Source organism: Sebastes umbrosus, chromosome 15 (genome assembly GCF_015220745.1).
Source record: "Sebastes umbrosus isolate fSebUmb1 chromosome 15, fSebUmb1.pri, whole genome shotgun sequence".
Lineage (NCBI taxonomy): Eukaryota > Metazoa > Chordata > Actinopteri > Perciformes > Sebastidae > Sebastes > Sebastes umbrosus.
The window spans coordinates 20,362,065-20,382,404 of NC_051283.1; the positions used below are offsets into that span (position 1 = coordinate 20,362,065).

Genomic DNA, 20,340 nt, shown 5'->3' on the forward strand with positions numbered 1-20,340 from the left:
GAATATAATCGACAGATTAATTGACAATGAAAATAATCGTTAGCAGTCCTAAACTTTACTCCTGGGAAGGTTTTTGGTGGTCCACATTACCTCACAATGTTTCCTGAGTCCACCTCGATGGTCCAGGTGCAGCGCAGATTATTGTCGTACGGAAACGGGTACCCAGGGGACAGAATCCTCCCTGAAGACTCGTCTTTAAAACGACCACCGCACTCCGCTACAGGAACCACACACACAGGTAAGACTGTTAATAAGTGCCGCTAGATATATCAATTCAGCCAAACCAATGGCCGATTGATGGATGTGCACATGTGTATTTAAGTGTGTGCGTGATGTATGACAAGTCAACCAGTTATCCGTCTGTTTCAATTGTTTATCGAGGCAATCAGATCCACTCGGTGCACCTCGGTAGCCACTGAGCAGTGATTAAACGATCACCACGGAGACAAATGGATTAAGAAAGAAGCCAACTCTCTTTCTCACGCACAGAGAAGAGGAAGAGACAAAGTGCTGATCCTGCATTCAACCCTAAAGAAACCACCACATATTATATAACAGAAAATAATTCCCCTTTCGCTCTTTGTCTCTCTCCTTTATATATTTCCACAATCTTCATCCCCTCTCTGCCTCCCCTCCCCATGTTCCTCCTCCCTCAGGCTCCCCTCCCTCCGTCACTGGAATATATTATCTCGAATATTAGGAGCAATATTAAGAGTTGGGACGGAGAAAAACAGAGATGAGAATGGGAAAAAGAAAGAGATAAAAAAGCAGAGAACCAAGGGGGGTAAAGGAGGAAACACTACGAGTAATAATAAGAAGCAATATAATATTAAGACTGGAGGTTAGCCGAGGTCACGGCGTGTCACTGCTAAAATATAAAGTCAGAGAATATCAGCCGGTGGTTTTATGAGTCTTTCATTATTGATAGTGAGAAGGAGAGAAGCTTATTAAGCTGAATCCAAAATCAGAAAGTTCACAGGCAGCGGTGAAGAAAGAAAGGTCCTTAAAACATCGGGCTTGCTGTTATGCTTATAGCTCCCATCTGGGGCACAGCTGCAGCAGACATTTTGTGTGTCACTCCGTACCGGCTCAGCAGTTGTTTGGGTTCAATTAGAGAAAGTGACTGTCTCCAAATAAGCTTCAAGTACTATACGAATCAAAACATTTTTGGGCTTTATATTCATACATTCAACCTTTTTTTTCTTTTTTTCTCGGGAAAAAGATTCCTAGGAACCAAGAAACACAAATAAGAAACTTTGATGAATATGGCCATAAAAAGTATAAATAATAGGGCTGTCGAAGTTAACGCAATAATAACGTGTTAACGCAAGTTCGTTGTAACGCCACTAATTTCTTTAACGCATTAATGCAACTTGCAATTTTTAGGTTGTAGCAGGTTCAATCTTAAAGTTAGAGTGAAGATTCTGGGATAATTTTAAACTAAAAAAAATAAGGAATTCATTGGTACCAACCATGTCATACTCGCTTGTTGGGAAGGACGCTAAATAACGCACAAAACTTCTGCTAACTTTTGGTGAAGAAAAACTAGCATGGCTATTTTCAAAGGGGTCCCTTGACCTCTGACCTCAAGATATGTGAATGTAAATGGGTTCTATGGGTACCCACGAGTCTCCTCTTTACAGACATGCCCACTTTATGATAATCACATGCAGTTTGGGGCAAGTCATAGTCAAGTCAGCACACTGACACACTGACAGCTGTTGTTGCCTTTTGGGCTTGAGTTTGCCATGTTATGATTCGAGTACCTGTGAGGGTTTCTGGACAATATTTGCCATTGCTTTGTGTTGTTAATTGATTTTCAGTAATAAATATATACATATATTTGCATAAAGCAAGCATATTTGCCCATTCCCATGTTGAAAAGATTATTAGATACTTGGCAAATCTCCTTTTAAGGTACATTTTGAACAGATAATTGCAATTAACTATGGATAAATATGCAATTAATCGTGATTAAATATTTTAAACAATTGACAGCCCTATTAATAACATATTCTTAGTTATTTTAATAATAAATGTCTTTCAAAATATCTAGAATAGAGGGTTAAATTTACCGTCTATTCAAATTTGAATTAACACTGTCACAGGCCATGTCACTAGTCGTGTTTCCATTCAAGTATTTTATTCGCATTTTTCCATTAGAAAAGCTGTACTTAAAGGTCAAAATTTGATATAACTTCCTCAATTGCACTAAACATTTTGAACGGATAAAAAATGTTTGATTAATTTGCGATTAATTGCGATTAACTGTACAATCATGTGATTAATTGCGATTAAATATTTTCAACAATTGACAGCCCTAATAATAAAAAGCCAAATTAGTAAAATAATTAAACCCTAAGAATATATAAAGCAAATTTAATTGCTAAAGCAGCTAAAACAAGCAGAGCAGGAAGTGAAATAGGATCACATTGAAAATTCAAATCGCCCTAAAGATAAAAATGAGGTAAGCTTCAGGTTGTTCTGCACGTTATTTCAGTCTGCAGGTGCACAATGAGAAAGATTTTCCAAGCTCAGTAAAAACAGCCGGCACCTGCAGCGTAATCCAATCATTTGAGCTTGTTTGATATGTATGAATGATGTAAGCCATATACCAACATACTGCTCTGTTCTGGAGCCCTGATAATGCACAGCCAGTAAAAGACCATTATTGACTTGTTGACATCAATATTCAGAGCTGTGGTTTGTATTTTCCCATCAGTTTGAAGCTGTGAAAAATGAATTAGAAAGGCAATGATGATATAATGGAATATATAGAAATGTGTCAATACTCAAAGAGTAGTTGCTTCCCCGTAGGTTTTATCGTTTACATAAAATGGCCAGCTATTTGAAGCAGCGGCTTGTAGCAAAAAAACAAATCGATTTAAATGTGTTTATGACACAAATGAAAAAACAGGTTTGTCACTTAGCTCTTTATGGAGTAAGAATGACATAAATAAGGATTAAAAACGAGCAGAGAAACAAATCTAATTCAAAGAGATTAGATCTGTGTGCGTTTGTACATGTGTGTGTGTTTGAGTCTGCGGGGAATAGACAGCGAATCACCCACAGCAGGGGAGGAAATGGGTCAATTGGGCAGAGGGAGTGCAGGTGGTAAACTCTCCTGAATAAATAGGCTTTTCATTGAGACTTTGAAACTACAGCAGTGTTTGACCTCATGAGAAAATCGCGAAGACGATTCCACAGGAAATTGGCCCGCCACCTGCTTTCTTTTCCAGATTATTGAATGGACGTCCTGTGAGCAGAGTCTTTACATAAAGCAGCAAGTGACGCTGTACTGTATTATAGAGCAGGCATTAGTGCAGTAATGGTTCCTGCTTCTGTATGTGCATCAGTTAAAGGACCAATGTGTAACAATTAGGGGAATCTATTGGCAGAAATGGAATATAATATTAATAAGTATGTTTGTATGACAGACCAAACACTGTTAACTTTTCCTGCTTGGGCCGGAGTCGATACCATCACCCGCTTTTGTCACCGCTGCTCTCTCTCTCTTGCTTCAGCATTCACTTCCCACGTACAAACACACTCTAAGCACCCTACTCTTACAACAACTAGCTCCAAAGAGGGCCATTCGTATTTTCGCATCAGCCACCGAAGCAATCCTACGCCTGGCACAAGCGGGATAAGCATGGATGTAGAAGTTGTAATCTGCAACCTCACCGCTAGATACCGCCAGATCCTACAAACCGTTCCTTTAATAGGTGTATGTGGGTTTAAAGGTGCTATTGATAACATTCAGCCACTAGATGTCGCATTCTCCCTCCCCGATTTCATTACATTCACTTCACAACAAGTCGTTGCCAGCTACTTACCGTCAATCTCAGCCTTTTATCCGTTTTTTCCACACTAACTGATGACCCAGGGATACCACGTGACACAAACATCGTTTTACTATTCGCTCACAAGCCTTGTTAGAAGTGGGAACCAAACGTCGATATCTATGATTAATTCACAATCATAATACTTTTTTTCATGAAAAGCCATATTTTTATATGGCACATTTCTAAAGGCTTTGTGGATGTTAGTCTACATACAAATGTTATCAATAAGATCTTTAATTATGTTTATATATATTCACTGAATATGTCGTGCTCTTGATTTTTGCCTTGAGCAATTGTGACAAACTCTTTGATTTAAATTGCCCAGTACCTTTGAGAGGCCTTGGGTAACTGTGCAGCTATTCAACAAATGCATAGATTAATGTTTGTAGATAGAAGCAGTACGGACCACACATCATACATCACAAGATGCAGCATACCAGTGAAAGCAAAGGCAACCTCCTCACCTTTCCCTCTCAAGCTTATTTATTCAAGGTTCAACCCATAATTGAGTGTGTGTGCGCCTTTGTGTGAGTCTCAATACACCTGTTTGTGTCTTTTCAATGAACTTCTTCTCAAAGTGTAAAAGGCAACTAATAGCAGGAAGAGACATACCGATGCAGGAAGGCAGAGGGTTATCCCAGGCTCTCCTTTCACCCGTCATGCACTTCAGCGTGGAAGCGCCGTGCAGAGTGTATCCGGGCTCACATCTGTATGTGATGCTGCTCCCGGAGAAATGACCTTGGTCGTTGACCTTGAAGCCGAACTGAGGCACGCCTGGGTCCTCGCAATGAGACAATTCAAAACCTAGAAAGAGAAAAAGACAGTGTGTACTTTATAAAAATACTCGCTAAGGGACCCACCAGAGAAAACAGAATTAGTGTTCTTTAGATGCACAACAATATTCCCTTAATATCTGGCACACTCAAGTATTCTGTTTATGAGCTTGATGATATCGCAGATCCTGTTAAGCTCTCATCCAGATTTAATAAAAAAACAGGAAAGGATACATGAGACATACCAATATTAGGAGCGATACTGGAGCATATACACCTTATCCAATTTAATGTTGTTTTTCACAGCCTGTCTAAGCCCTGTTTCCATGGTAATATTCTGAATATTCTGTTTATTCATGTGCACAGGGATATGAAGAGATGTATAAATAGCTTATCCTTATAAGACCTTAACCAGGATTTGATCTACGGTATTACCTGGAAGACGAGGTGCGCCAGGATTTGAGTTATCTCCTGGAAGACTGCAGTAGGTGCATGTCTAAATCCTTAAAAATGGCCATTTGCAAAGCTGTTTTTTTTCCTGTTTGGCAGTCTGAACACATCTGCCATCATCCTGACAGCTAGTGTGAATGGTTGCCCATCTCACATTGTTCTATATATGTTTGACTTGTATAAGAAAATAAACCATCATGCATTATTCACTGAATCACACCTCTGAGTTTTATTGAATTTCAGCCTTCATAACTACAAACATAATGAGGCATTGAGTAGGTTTTACAAACAACACATGCTGCTGCAATGTTCCATATGTCTCTAGTTTGCATGGCAGGCTAACTTCTATCTGGATCAGTATAAGAACGTTGCGGTGCGGAGGAGTACGTAAGTGCTATGTTAATTATCCTGCATGACTCAACAATTAAACAATTAGATTTTCTAATTCCAACTATGCATCTAAGAGGGCACTGACAGACGTGGGTGTGCTTTAGTGAACACCAGAACGCACCTTTAACACCTCATCCTACGGCTGAAATCACAGCTCTCTGAAGTCTTTGTTAATCAAATGTGACACGTTTCTTGTGATGATTTCACCGGTGGACTTTACAATCAGTTCTGTGATGGTTTCACAAATGAGAACCATTTAGAGTTAAATTGATCCTGTAAGTGTGTTACATTTGTCAGGAATTAGTACTGCTGTCACGTGGCATTTAACTGCTGAATTAATGTGACTCCCATACAGCCTGGCTTTTTTTTTTCTCATCCTGCTGTCACTGTCCACTCTAGTGTTACTTCATTTAACAGCACGTAACTAAAAGTGAGCTAATGTAATGTAATGTGAAAAGTCTAACTAACCAATCCCAGCATGAGTTTGTGTTGCAAACTAGCTGTGCTGTGTAACGGAGTTAATGTAGTTATGTTGGTGTGGCGCAACTAAGATAGTGTGACCACATTTATGTGATAAAAATTGAGAGTAATTATACTAATACTTTTTGGTTATGATACGTATTTATGTTTGTACCTTTACTTATTTTTCATTGCACTAATGGAGTGAATACCGTGTCCTCATTGCTCCTGTTTTACCCGCTTTATACATTTTGGTATACTGTAAATAAACCCTTTACTATCTACCTTAAAAGGTCAGGCTTTATTAACGTGACTGTTCGCTTAATGTTCAGAGTATTTGTAATGATTTTGATTAAAAGACTTAAAGAAATGAAGTCTGTCCTGGTGACGTTTTGCTGAGGTGACGTCATTTTGTGACTAACGTGCCTTAACAATTTCCGTTAACAGTGATATGGTGTTTCTAAAGACTCCTGCATGCTGTGAATATTTCAGATATTGTTTAGTGATGTGTTTAAGTAATATGCACTTTAAAATTAATGACTGAAGTAAGTAGTAAATTGAAATTTGGTTGTTAGTTACAACAAAGTCTGTTTTCTGTTTAAACATACGGTTAAAACCTGTAACACAAGCATTTTCTAGCTAACACATTTCAGTGGCCTGTAATTAATACAGAAGCTAAATGTCAAATTTGGCATATTTAAAGGGACATTGTATACTACTTCTGAATTGCACTAAATGTGAATAGTAGTGTGTAAACCAGTTGCATGCTGTGGAAAAAAATTCTTCTTTAAGAACTTAAGATATTTATGGAATATAAAAGTGAATGGAAATGTGTTTATTAGAAGAAACAGTAACTGACGAGAGTGAATGTGTGCTATTATTGGTGAGAATATTGAATTGAATGATGAACTCTAATGAGAGATAAAGGACTGAAATGCATAGGACAGAAATGTGTTGTGTTTAGGGGCTACGTGGTGTCGAGTTGTGTAATAAAAAACAACCAAAGAAGCAATCTGGAAGAAAAAGAGACACATTGTGTCCTCACTGCTGCTGTTTTACCTGCTTCATACAGGTTACATTTCTGTTACGCTGGTACTTATCCTTGGGACCCATAACATTGGAAATTCAAACTACTTTGTGCATACATACTTTCTTGACCATAAAAGCTTGCTTGTATACACTGCATGCTAATCCTGTATACGTGTAAGTGATATATATGTGAATAGTGCAGATTTTTTTGTATACTTGAGGCCTCTTGCTACAATTACTTGTAATAAAATCTATCCACGATAAATGTTTACATGCCTGTTTGAAATAGAGGTTCCGATACTAGAGTTATGTATCAGGGTAAAGTTGTTTCTTTTATACCACACTTCATATTCTTGTTCAGAATTGAACTCTTTCAGGTTTTGACTAGGTTAGGTTGTGTGCATGTATAAAGTGTATACTGATTAGCTGTGTGTACTTACTGGAGTAGACCAGTTTGAATCCCTCCCCTGTATGTTCTGAATCACTGTAAAATTCCAGCCAGAGGTGGTTTGAAGTGGAGATCAGCGTCAGGCCCAACATAGACGATCCTGTGAATGCTCCGAGAACGTGGGCCGTGGTGTCTTTACCATCATAAATCTGTAATAACAACAGCACAGTGCATTTGACATGACAAATACAACATAATTGCCAAACAGTGATGGACAAATGTAGTTGTCAATGGAATGGATTGAGTCGTTTTTTATCATCGCTGACCAGTTTAAGACAGAAATGTCAGGCAGGAAGACTGACAGAGGAATCAAATGTGTGTGCAAGTGTGTTTACCTTTAGTATATCCCCTTGGGCAAGATGAAAGGTTCGAGCAGAGATGTTGATGCCTTTCCCAGCTTGCACCTGGAGTAAACATGAAATCCAAATTAGATTTATTGACCAACTCGAAAAGTGCACTCAGTAGAATGCAGATCTCCTCCAGCTGCGTCTCTCTCTCCCCTCCAAGACAAAGAAGAGTTGAATCTCACTCAGTTGTCCCTCCTGACTCTCTTACAGTCAGGATGTTGGCGAAGATAACAAAAACATGGATTTATTCATCTCATATTGTGCCTAACTTTAGTGGATCACGACATATCGGGAAAGGAAATCATCTGCAGATACTCCGGTTCAAAAGGAGATCAAACTTTTCTATGGATGTCAGTTTTTGAGCCACGACAAAGGACAAAATGTGGCCTGCAACGGACTAGGTAAGGCTTGTTTTTTATCCTAACCGATTGCCCGAAATGCCTTTTGTTACTGGAACAGTTGTTGATCACTTGTGGCCCCTACCGGCTGGTTAAAGGAACAGTGTGTAATATTTCGGGGGCTCCATCCACAGAAATTGAATATAATATTCATAACTATGTTTTCTTTAGTGTATAATCACCTGAAACTAAGAATCGTTGTGTTTTCGTTAGCTTAGAATGAGCCCTTCGTATCTACATAGGGAGCGGGTCCTCTTCACCATGTTGCTCCGCAATGTTTGCTGCTCCTAAAGTAGTGTTATTATGGTAAGGATGGCCTCTGAGCGAGGCAAATGGTGTTACCATGATTTTGCACTTGTTGGCTCATGTTACCTCAATCTTGGAAAGGGAGGAGTAAGCGGAGAGGTACTTAGCTGGATGCAATCTGCAACCACAGAGCTAGATGCTACCAAATCCTCCACACTGTTTCTCCTTTAAGATGAGTGAGGAGTCAGCACTCATTGACGGTATGAAATAGTCAATAAAAAAGTTTTTTCAAAAATTGTGAATCACCGCAACCATGAGAGGCCCTTGAACATACAGTCATAAATGAGCACAAAAGATATTAGGCTGATGGGTCCAGTATTATGTGAGATTAGCCGTGGACAGACAGACAGATGCACACACACGTGCCAGAACGCATGATCTCCCCAAAGGTGTACGCCAAGATTTTGGAGTGACTGGATTGCTTTCCTACATCCCCACAAACATTTGGAGATTGTTATCAACCTCCACTAATTTTCATAAGGATTTTACACTTGTGCCAGAGTCTCTATTACCCTTAGTTAGGATGTACAGATTAGTTACCTGGATGCTGTAGATGCACTCGTGGTTGTTGTCGTAGTTCATCGGATAGTTTGGAGAGAGAAGGATCCCTTCGTTGTTTATAACTGAAGAACCACACTCCGCTGATGACAAATACAGAAAGAAGAGCATTAAAAACAAATACATGTAATTATTACGCCAACAAAAATGACCCACATTTAAAACCTTCATTTGAAAAAAAAGTCTCTTTTTTTTTTACCCTCCTCAAAAATTGTTCGGTCGTACAGTCTGAAAAAGTTTTAGTCCAAAGTACGAGCAGTTATAGAGAACACAGGATGTCCTTAGAGTGAAATGATTGTCTCATCTTACAGAAAATGATGATTCCCTTTTTCCCTATAAATGGACGAACACGTAGTGTGCTTGTGTGTGCGTGTAATTTAACAACCCTTTTAAACAGCTGTATTGTCAGCCATCTACCTCAGTTGAGGATAATGGGCAGGCAGTAAAATTGAGGAACTAATTTACCTTAAGATACCGGCTCGTAGCACTTCTCACATGTGCCCTCTATCTACAGTATCTATGTCCCTTTCCCCTCTTTTTCCCTCCCTACTTCCCTCCCCTTCCCTCCCTCTCTCCCCCTCCCTGTGTCTCTACTGGTGTAATAGTCATATTACAGCTGTCATATCGTCAATAAATCACGCTGCTACAGTTTCCATTTAGAAAATTACCTCTCCACCCACTCCCTCTTCCCTCTTCAACTCCCTCACTCTTTCTCTCTGTTCCCTCTCTATGAATAGTGCCTCCTTTACCCTCCTCTACTTCAATCAACCTTCCTCTTGTGCTTCTCACGAGTTTCCTCTCCTCCTTTCCCTTCTCCTCTTCTTTTCTGTTCCATTCTAAATAGAAGATAATGTCAAGAAATAATAGAATAGTAGAAAAAAAACAAGCCAAAGGCATGTTGGATTTTCTGAAAAAGCAAAGCCACCCTCTGTACCTCTCCAACTCCCTTCTGGACAGTACTTTATGAAAACAATATGTTTGACTCACTAGGGGGGTAAAGAAAGCCTCATGTAAAGCCACTAACACAGGCCAACAAAGCAACACTTTAAACCTGCAAGAAAGTAAATCCCTTAGTTAATAAAAATCACAAAACACTAAGGCAGAGGCAAATACAAAGCACAATGCAAAAGTTTGCAGTGCAAAGATATCAGAAAACGGCACATTCCAGGTCTAATCGTTTCTTTCCTCTCCTCCTTTGTGATGTGTACCACATCATGCAGCAATGCAACACAACACACAGGCACTAAATATAGCAAACCGCACTACACCGTAGAACACCGGCACGCAACACCACTCCCACCTCTTTGCATTATCAGTCTTTGCACGTTGATGACAAAGAGCCAAAGACGTAAACACTGGCACTGCAAACATCAGGCAAAGCTGAAAATAAGATCGGTGTTTAAAATATTCTCCCCAGCAATCTCAAATGAAAACGTTATATACTGTATCTGCTCTTTCCCTAGAACTGGATGGTAATGTCTGTCTCTCTGCACCTGTATAGTCCATTGCTTCTCATGGTGTTGCTGAAAACAATCTTTTTATTTAAAATGTTTATATTGCCCTCTATTGATTCTACATTTCTTGCTTACAAAGACCCTGAAGTTATGAGTACACGGTGTTGAGCCTTGTGGGCAAATTCATGATCTGCATTAAGCTGCATTCACACTAGATCGGGCGTTGAGGCGATTTGCTTCAGGGTTGCGTGGCGGTGTGGGACAGTCACTTTAATGGCCCATTAACTGCGACGATTAACGTCTTTCGTTGCCTCACGGCTGGGTTGTACAGCTCTGGGTCGCCGGTTACGTGATTGGCCACCGCAGCGTGACGTCAAGTTGCGTGTCTCCAAAAGTTCATTGCATTTCCACTTGTCCGCCTCAGTCTGCTGCATTTTTTCCAGCACCCCCAGTGGCCGCCGCAGCCCAAACGCAATACTTCCATTCAAAATGAATGGGAGGACATGCGTTGTCGCCGCACCTCCGAATCTGGTGTGAATGCAGCCTTAGACTTATTCTGACTATTGAAAGACAGCAGGTAAGCCATTCTGTGGTGCCTAGGGAACAATTGTAAGACCGGTGTCTTGGTCAAGATAGGCGCCAACCATCCTCCTCTTTCTAATAACCAGCAGGCGTTGTCCGGTCTGGGAGATGTCCGTGTTTACGACTTGCAACTTTAACCCTTTTACAGTGTGTTTTCAGTACATGGAAGTTAATTGTAACATTTTGGTCGCCTATAAATGTCTTATTCAGCGTTCAGTTGTACTTAGCTCCACCCTCTTGTGGCACTTCTGGTTGCAAAAGAACCAAGATGGCGACGGCCAAAAACCAAGATGATGACGGCCAAAATGCCAAACTGGAGGCTTCAAAACCACATGATTCAAACCCATGACTCTCTAACTTAATTTTCTCTCTTTTTTTTTGTCCTTATTGTTACTTTCATCTTGGTTCATTAGCATGAACTTCACCACTAGTGCATTTTTCACAGTGTTTCTTTGTTGTTCTCAAACTGACGGTTACAGATGTTTACTGTAAGAAGACCTACTGCCTCATGTGGTCATGATTGCCATTATATGTTTTCAAAACCTAGTGAGAACTCAATTATTTCATTTCTTTTACCTGTAGGCCCTTTTCTTTTTGCTTCTGCCACTGTACATTATTAATTAGTGATACAACTCATCATAAACACACATTTTCCACCCAAGGTAAAACCTTTTTAATTCTAATTGATACATCTTCATTGCAATTTGTGTTGCCTTGAGCGTATAGTTCATAGAGAGGTTCTTCATTCCCCCATTTGTATGCATGCTCACTGCATCTAAATTTCACTTCAAGTTGTTTCCACATGCATGCTTTTTGTTTGCTGCTTCTAACACTGTAGATGACAGACTGCTTGAGGTACTTAATTATGGATTAGAGTTCATTGTGGCGCATGAAGTTATACAGCCGATTGTACACTGGACCACGACATAAGCCCTACTATGTTCTGCCTCATCTGTCATTTTCGCTTCAGTTTATTCAACACGTTTTGAAAGCAACCAAAGACATGAAGAATCCTAAAATGCTCCAGCGTCGAATGAAAAATTCGGAGTCGTATTTCTGGTAAAATGTCCTTGACTGTAAAACTCACAATTCTGAGGGCTGATACAGGATTGTGAACAGGCCAAAACTCTCTGCCCACTGATCACTCACATCAAAGTAATATCACTGACATTTATTGTTCATCCAGAAACTGGAATGCGGCTTTTACACAAACTACTCTCTGTGGAAGTCCTATTCAGTTTGCTGTCACGCTCACTGTATTTAATAACAGTTTTTGGAAAACAGTTTCAAAAGAATCTTAGAAAATTCAAGGACAGGGGTACAGTCAACTTCCCAACCTGAAAGTAGAAACAGCAGGTATGCTCTTTTTCTGTTCTAAATCACACTAAAAGTTCTTATCCGAGGCCTCAATTCATCAGTAGCTAAGCAGCTCAATGGTTTTCTGGTCACCGTAGGCCAACACTGTTCCATCGTCTTTTACATATTTCAAATCTTATTTGTCTTTTTTTGTAAAACATGAGATAATTGAGAAAGTAATATACAGTATCTTCACTGTAATGATAGCAATTGACTAAACACCATTTCATTATCACTAATTGGTTTAAAGACATTTTGTGAGAATAAAGATTGATATTGCTTCAGACAGGTAGCCTTTACATATCGTAAATCAACGTATCCCCATACAACCGTTTGTATGATATCTTACGAAAAGTTATTCCTCATTTTTTGTGCATTTTCCTATGAATGTCCAGCAACACGTGACGCATGTGTCAATTTCTGCTACAGTCTTTTCAAAACAAATTCCCTTCTTCACAGGAAACAACTTGGTTAGGTTTAGGCAACAAAACTACTTAGTTAAGGTTTCGGAAAAGATTTTGGTTTAGGCTAAAATAACACCGGAAGTGGGCCAATACCAATTGATCTTGTGGGATATTTATGAACTACAGTGCATTACTTTTCGTAGGTGTAGCTATGAATGGTGTATGAGGACAACCTGCGAAAATGCTACATGTGAATCACTTGCAATTTGCTGTGCTTGGTGACTAAAAATCTGACCGTAAATTCTAAATAACAAATATCTTCACATGAAACTTTTGTTATTGCTGAAATCTTCGACAAATGTATTCTTTTACCACTAAATCACACGGGACAGGAGGTTAGATAATAACGGAGTAATATTAGCACATACCGACACATCTTGGTAGAGGCGAGCTCCACATTCTCCGCCCTCCTCCCAGACAGATGACCTCTGGCACCCCCTCTAGGCGGTATCCCATATTGCAAGAAAAAGACAAGGTGTCTCCAATGCCGAAACTGTAGCCGTTTCTCCTGCCAAACGGAGGCATCCCAGGGTCCTCACACGGCTCCAAAGTATATTCTGTAGAAAAACAGATTGAGATTGAATACATAACACGTATATGAATAAACATGAAACACACACTCTGCTCTTTCTATGCTTCTGGCTAAAAACCAGGGATGGAAAATAAAATGATCTATGCAGGTACATCTTTCTTATATTTACTAAAACTAATGATGGATTATATCAGTGAAGGAAATATACATTTAAAAAAAAAACTTTTTTTTTATACTTTATTCAGTGATTTTTTTGAGTAACACTCAATTTTGCTGAGTGTTGACTATAAGTGCCATAAGAGTAAGTGAGAGGTGATGAGATTATAGTGTCCTCTACTAGTGGTGTTAAATCAACAAATCAATAGTCATCACTCTCAAAGTCCAGGAAAATCCACCCCAGTATCTGAAGTAAAACCAACAACGTTACCATTAAATATTAACTAAAACGAACAAACGCCTCATGGCCATGATCTCTCTGTGTGTGCGAAGAAACCCTTTCCAATAATTCAAAAACGTTTGTGATAAAAAACTCTTGAAAATTAAGTCCATTAAAATACAATCTTGACTTCTTAGAACTTATGCACAAGTGTGAACAATTAGTCCAAAAGTTGGGAGTCTGAGTTGACTCCAGCGTGTCCTGAAATGCACTTGCTGATTTCGTGTTTAGCATGGCACAGCAGGACATTTATTTTCACCGGGCTGAAAGACTGAGGATGTGATGTGTATTTCAGAGTGTACTGCGGGAGGAGGCAGCATGTTGAGCATGTTGAGATTGGCAAGTCGCATCTCTGGTGACACCTCCCATGTGTTACATTCCGAGTATCAGCTTATGCCATCTGGGAGTCGACTCAGATTTGAGTGCTCCTTTATCCCAGAGTCAACGAGAGATCGCTGAGAGGGCAGTTGGGCAAGTTATCTTGGTTTATGAAGGGCAGCTGTAGCCTTGGACTTTGTCTTAATTCTGCCCGTTAACCCTTATCTTAATTTTGGACGAGGGTGGTGGCGAACTAGCACGACGGTCTATGAGGAATCCATCTCCATCTCTCTTTTTCTTATTGTTTAATGGTGGATTACATTCAGTTTAATGTTGTGTGACCTCTCTCCTCTGTTAAGCTTTTGTTCTTTAGCTATTCTCAAAGTTTTATGGGTAGTACTCGAGGCCAGAGCTTAACATTCACTTAACACAGCAACAGTTTTGTGTTGGCGGTGGCTGTGCTATGTGAAACTATTCTCATGTGGCACAAGAAGTCAACAAAAAGTATTCAGGACTCCCTGAAAAGCAGTATGATACCACAAACTATAGGCCTATTTCTAAACTGTCATTTAAAGCTAAAGTTTTAGAAAAAGTGGTTGCCAAGAAGCTTGGATGTGCATTGTATTCTTGACAACTTTCAGTCATAGCTGCTGTCGGTTCCACTCCGTTGAAACAGCTCTTGTCAAAACCTCCACAGACATCTTGATGCGTGGGGATGCAGGAGCTTAGTTTTGCTGGATCTCAGTGCAGCTTTTGACACTGCAGACTTATGTAGGCAGAGGGTGGGTGTCTCTGGGTCAGCCCTGCAGACCCCTTTGACATTGACTCGTGGTGTTCCCCAAGGCTCTGTTTTGGATCCCGTATTTTTTCTTCATTTAACCCTAAGAGACCCGTGAGCCCGGGGATGACCCCGAATGACTTTACATTCTTTCAGAGGCTCTAGCAAGTTCAGTTTTAGGGCTAGAGTGAAGCAACAGATATATGAAATTAGAGGAAAGGAGGCTAAATAATGCTCCAAAGTTGGACTACTATTTATATAAACTGTTTTAATCGATTGACAGCCCAAAATATAATACAAATACACTAATATATCATTTGTACTTTTGATACTTTAAGTACATTTTGATTATAATATGACTGTTCTTTTTACTTAAGGTTTTAAGGTACTTATACATCGTGGTACTTCTGAGTACTTCTTCCACAACTGCATCTCATTTAATCATCAATTTCTTTTTTTCACAATTGCCCTACCTAAATCAAGAATTGAATGGGAAAAACCTTTTAAACAGTTCTTATTGTGCACCAGTTAGTCTTGACCCTGAGGTGAAGAAACATGTTTCTCTCTTTCATCATCTGTTGAATGAGCTCTTTGATCACTTAAGTGATCTGCAAGGTCAGGCACCCACCTACATTAGTGAGCTGCTTCAGCCTTATATCACAGGAAGGTCACTGAGATCCTCTGATCAGGCCTTGTCAGCTGTACCTCACTTCATGCTTTAAACTGAATAAGATTGTGCTTTAGTGTTTGTGGCCCGTCAGACCTTAAGACCTGTGGACACCTCTAAAAAGCAGCTCGGGACTCACCACTTTTAAACCCGCCTTTGTTTAGCTACCCACACTTATATGGTGTATTTTATGTCTGTAAGTTTTTATCTCTATCTTGAAGCACTCTGCGATAAGGTGCTATATAAATGAACTTAACAGCATTTCTTAAGTAACTTTATGACCTGAAATAAACCTAACAGACTGTAATTGTCTTTATTCCGGTAGAGTGGTGCACTCTTCTTTTTAAAGAGAAGCTATAATTTTACTGTGGTGTCTTGAATCCCCCTCCATGAGTTTCTAGGCTGATTCTGGTGAAGGTCCTACTCAACTTTTTATGATTGATACCATACTTTGCATTCAGCATGGTATGAATTTAAAACCTTTTGACAACCTACAATATTACTCTGAGTTATTCCAGTGTGAGAAGAAAGAGAAAAACGACTAAATTCAGAGTCAATTGAATGTAGACTGTTAGAGTATAAGAGTACAATTTGACTATAATCAAGTGAATTACCAGAGAAAGTTATGTTGAAGCCCTCATATGAAATCGAAAAGTCAGAGATGAATCGTAGCTGGGCTTTGAAGTTGCCATAGAGACCAGCATTGATGTTGCTAGGCAACTCGTTGCCAGTCAGGCGAGCCAGAGGTTGCAGGAAACTTCCGTTCTCAGTAACCAAGAGGTAGTCGTGTTGGTCCTCCAGATGAAAGGAGCTGAACTGAAACTGGACTCCTGTTGGAGACACACACAGACGGGTAGACGGACAGGGAGACAGTCTTTACAAGTTTGTTTCATTCTCATCAATATACCCACAATTATAATCAGCATAAATAATTAATAATATATAAACGGTGTGATTACAGCAGACACTAATTCTGAATTGATAATATCATGACAGGTTACAAAATAAATAAAACATTGTGAGTTTTTAACCAACATCTCTCCATATATGCACTAACTTCAGCCAACTAAAGCGAGGAATCTCTGTCTGGCTGTCTGTGTGTTATTCGCATATCTTGACAACCGTTCATCCGATCTACTTCACACTTGGCGGGGGTTCTTGGGACCCAAGAACACCCAAGAGAGCGCTTTTAATAAAATTTGGTGCAATTTGGACACGCGACACGTTCAATATTAATAAACTTTGAATAAACAAGCAAAAAATGCACTGTGCAGCAGCGGGGTCGGGGCTTCAGGGCTCTGCAGACAGAAACACGCATGTCGCCAAGACTGCTCGCTTTTGCCGCTTGATCCTGGATATAGCCTGTGAAAGCTGCATGAATGCTGAATAACATTAAAACAAAGCTTTTCTTGACTTCCCGGGAGTCAACGACCGGATAGCCTACAGGAACAGTGCCACTCTGCCACTACAACTCAAATTGTGTAAGTTTACCATACTAACTTATTAGTTTACCGCCAGTAAAATACCTCTGCTAATGAAATCCATGCTCTACTTTACAACGACGGTGGTTATGTCAAAGCGAGCGACTAAAACGGCTATTTGGAAATCACCCCCGCTAAGTGTATTTCACCGATGTTTCGGACCATGATTAGCCGTGACCAGAGTGTATTTCACCGGTGTTTCTGACCGTGAGTAGCTTAGGTGTGTGATGAAACTACGCCATGGCAGTTGTATTGCTCAGGACTCAAGGATGCGCAGTGTCAAGTGTGAAGTTGTTTCTATGAGCGGTTCTCGAGAAATCTGCAAACAGCAACAACACAGGCCAAGGATTCAGCCCGTTCTGAACAACAGGCCTGTTTCCAACAGTAGTAACTATTATGTTATAATAGTTATTATTATTAGCATGTTATATGAATGTTAACATGCCCTTCAGAATATGCTATAAACTATAAAAAAACACCAAGTATCCAATGTATAGCAAGTTTGTGGTCATAGTATAACTGTAGCTGCACTGCTGTGAGTGCTACTTGCTACTGTCTCTCACTCTGTCTCTCTCTATTAGGGAGTGCAGATCTGTGTGTGTCTCTTGCCTTTCCCGTGGCTGACTTCAACGGTCCAGGTACAGTTGAGAGATGAAGGGTAGCTGTCTGGATAGCCGGGACTAAGGATGGTTCCCCAGGGACCTCTAACATCCCCGCCACATAGAGCTAGACAGATTGAGAGAGACAGAGTGGAAGAGAGAGAGAGAGATGTGCAGAGACAGGGGACGGAGGCAGAGAGAAGGTTAGCATCAGATTGTTGATAGCTGAAACAGATAATGTTTCCCGGTGGACCTTTAATACCACTTCTATAGTACGTACACACACATATACACACACACACACACACACACACACAAACGCCACAAGAGAGGGAGAGATGCAGAGAGAGAGATCCTCTCAAACTTGTGGGTAGAAAAGGTCTGCATGCACTGACAGCTGCAAAATGTGTGTGGCTTGTCACATATTTGGAAATGGGAAAATGTGTATTCCCTTATAGCTTTACTTTAAATATTTTCAGATATTTTTTCTGATTTATTCCTCCCACTGTTACAAATAAAATCACGACATAAATAATGTAAAATACACCACACATTGGAATGATAAATAATGGATTATTTGCTGTTTATATAGTCTAATGTCCCTGAAACTAACCAACCCCTGAGGATGATTAACTGCATAGGTGATTCTAGTCATTCCTCATACAGTATATGTTGACAGTGCATAATGATCCTGAGAGATGAACTAGGAATAGGTTTATTTTTCTGTTTAAAGAACCAGTATCTGAATCGTGCAAACTCCTTTTTTAGTTGTTTCACTTTTGCTGGAGGGTGGTTGCACATAGGAGACAGCTCTTCAACACATCCACATGTTCACACTGTAGGTGCTAACATTGTGGTAAATAACATCTGTTTTCTAGCAGAACAAAAAGGTAACACTTCTCTGCTTAGACGTAATAATTAGCTCAAGCTTCAAGATCCCTGCCTGCTAATTTAGTATCTTCCACATTGTCCTGACCTCATCACTGCATTACTGAGCATGATCAAACCTGATCAACCGTATTTCAGTGCCACTTTCTAAATACATATTTGGAGTTTTATGTTGTCTGGTTTTCAGTTTTAATAGCATTAACAAGGTTCTGCATAAAACAACCAATTAAAATCAATCAGAAATATGTGCAGTGGATACGTTGGGAGCCAAGGAATGTGAGAACAAAGTAGAGAACACAAAGTTATTGGAGTAATTGGAGTTACTGACTAAAATGCAAAGTTTCTTGTTATATAACAAGTGACCATCTGGACAATAAGTGTAATTTATTTTACTGAGAAGTGGGAGAATTGAAACATATTTGCAAGATTGTGTTGCTTTGGGATGGACAGTCTCTGAGCTCCAAATTGGTTTGAGGAAGAAAACTGAGACATGAAAATAAAAAAAATAAAAAAATCTCAAGAAAAACAATACTTGAATATTATTTAAGCTAGTTTTCCACAACATTAATGCTGTGCAATAACTGCATTGTGTGCAAGAACCGTAAAATGTCTTTTGTTTCTGAATTTCCCCCTCAGTTAATACTGTTTGATTTCAAGTGATTCGAAGCAGTTATATTCAAAGCAGTGAAGCAGTGCAAATGTTTCTTATAAACTACTTAAAACATTCTGAACCACGCAGTGCGGCCTCAGGATGACCCTGCAAGTTCTGCACACGGTTTAGCCGTGTACATTGTTATGCAGTAAGAGACCCGTGCTCGCACAGAGGTGCTCAGAGTTGAGACCAGGTCCTCGGAAAAGCTCGGAAATTGCTCATTCTATGCATACTAATGCATGCTTGTGTTGCAAGGTGCTTCATTTCTACTCGCTCCAGTTGGTTCATCTTACAGTTGGACGACTGGCCTGTCATTTCCTCTTACAATACACCTATAAAAATCCATAACATTACCTTAAAAGTGCAACGGTGGCAGAGCCGCTGGGGGAAGGTCAAACCAGAAAGTTCTGCTGAAGTTTCCTTGAGCAGGACAATTGACCAGTTCAACGGGGAGCTGAGAACCAACAACTCTGAGAACTGCAGCCCAGATTACAATCCGTACAAATGGTAACCACGGCCACAACAACCACATAAAACAGGCAAGTCTGACACTGAAAATGTGCTCAAACCACAATAGAGCATCAGTATCTTCACTCTTCAACCAACAGCGTTTTTACAACATCAGCATCCCTGAAAACAACGGAGAGGAGTGAGGATATTTCCAACTAAACCAAACACATCAATGCACGGAGGCATACACACACACACACATATTGTATACACAGCCTGCCATTCACACTCATTCACCCTGCACAAAAGCTTGCATTCCCACACACACACACACACACACACACACACACACACACACGCACACGCACACGCACACACACACAGCGCTATTAATTATTAATACTTTTCTGCCAGGAAGCTCCCAATGTTGAATGCTGAGTTATGTGAGAAATTTGAAACACTGCATCACATCTCTATCTCTGCCAGATTCTTTCTCTCTATCTCATTCTCTCTATCTTTCTTTAAGATCTCCTTCTCCACCTCTATCTATTAGAAGGTCTTTCTATATATCCATCTGTCTTTCATGCGAATGAAGTTGGGTTGAGTGATTCCACTAAAACATCAAACTTCAAAAAAAGGTCAACAAAGTTATTTGAGTCGTACTTTGATTCATTTAAATC

General features: G+C 39.9%; 1 protein-coding gene across 3 annotated transcripts in view; it reads right to left on the reverse strand.

The window, feature by feature from the left end:
• The window catches only part of LOC119502743 (CUB and sushi domain-containing protein 3-like), a 407,722-nt gene that overhangs the window by 85,993 nt on the left and 301,389 nt on the right, over positions 1 to 20,340 (reverse strand). For all 3 annotated transcript variants that reach the window (XM_037793920.1, XM_037793919.1, XM_037793918.1), the window contains exons 19-26: positions 17,681 to 17,797; positions 16,205 to 16,420; positions 13,228 to 13,416; positions 8,986 to 9,086; positions 7,730 to 7,798; positions 7,387 to 7,543; positions 4,458 to 4,649; positions 91 to 217 (exon numbers count right to left, since the gene is read on the reverse strand). In XM_037793920.1, the coding sequence (XP_037649848.1) occupies positions 91 to 217; positions 4,458 to 4,649; positions 7,387 to 7,543; positions 7,730 to 7,798; positions 8,986 to 9,086; positions 13,228 to 13,416; positions 16,205 to 16,420; positions 17,681 to 17,797 (1,168 nt within the window). The remainder of the gene's footprint in view (positions 1 to 90; positions 218 to 4,457; positions 4,650 to 7,386; positions 7,544 to 7,729; positions 7,799 to 8,985; positions 9,087 to 13,227; positions 13,417 to 16,204; positions 16,421 to 17,680; positions 17,798 to 20,340) is intronic.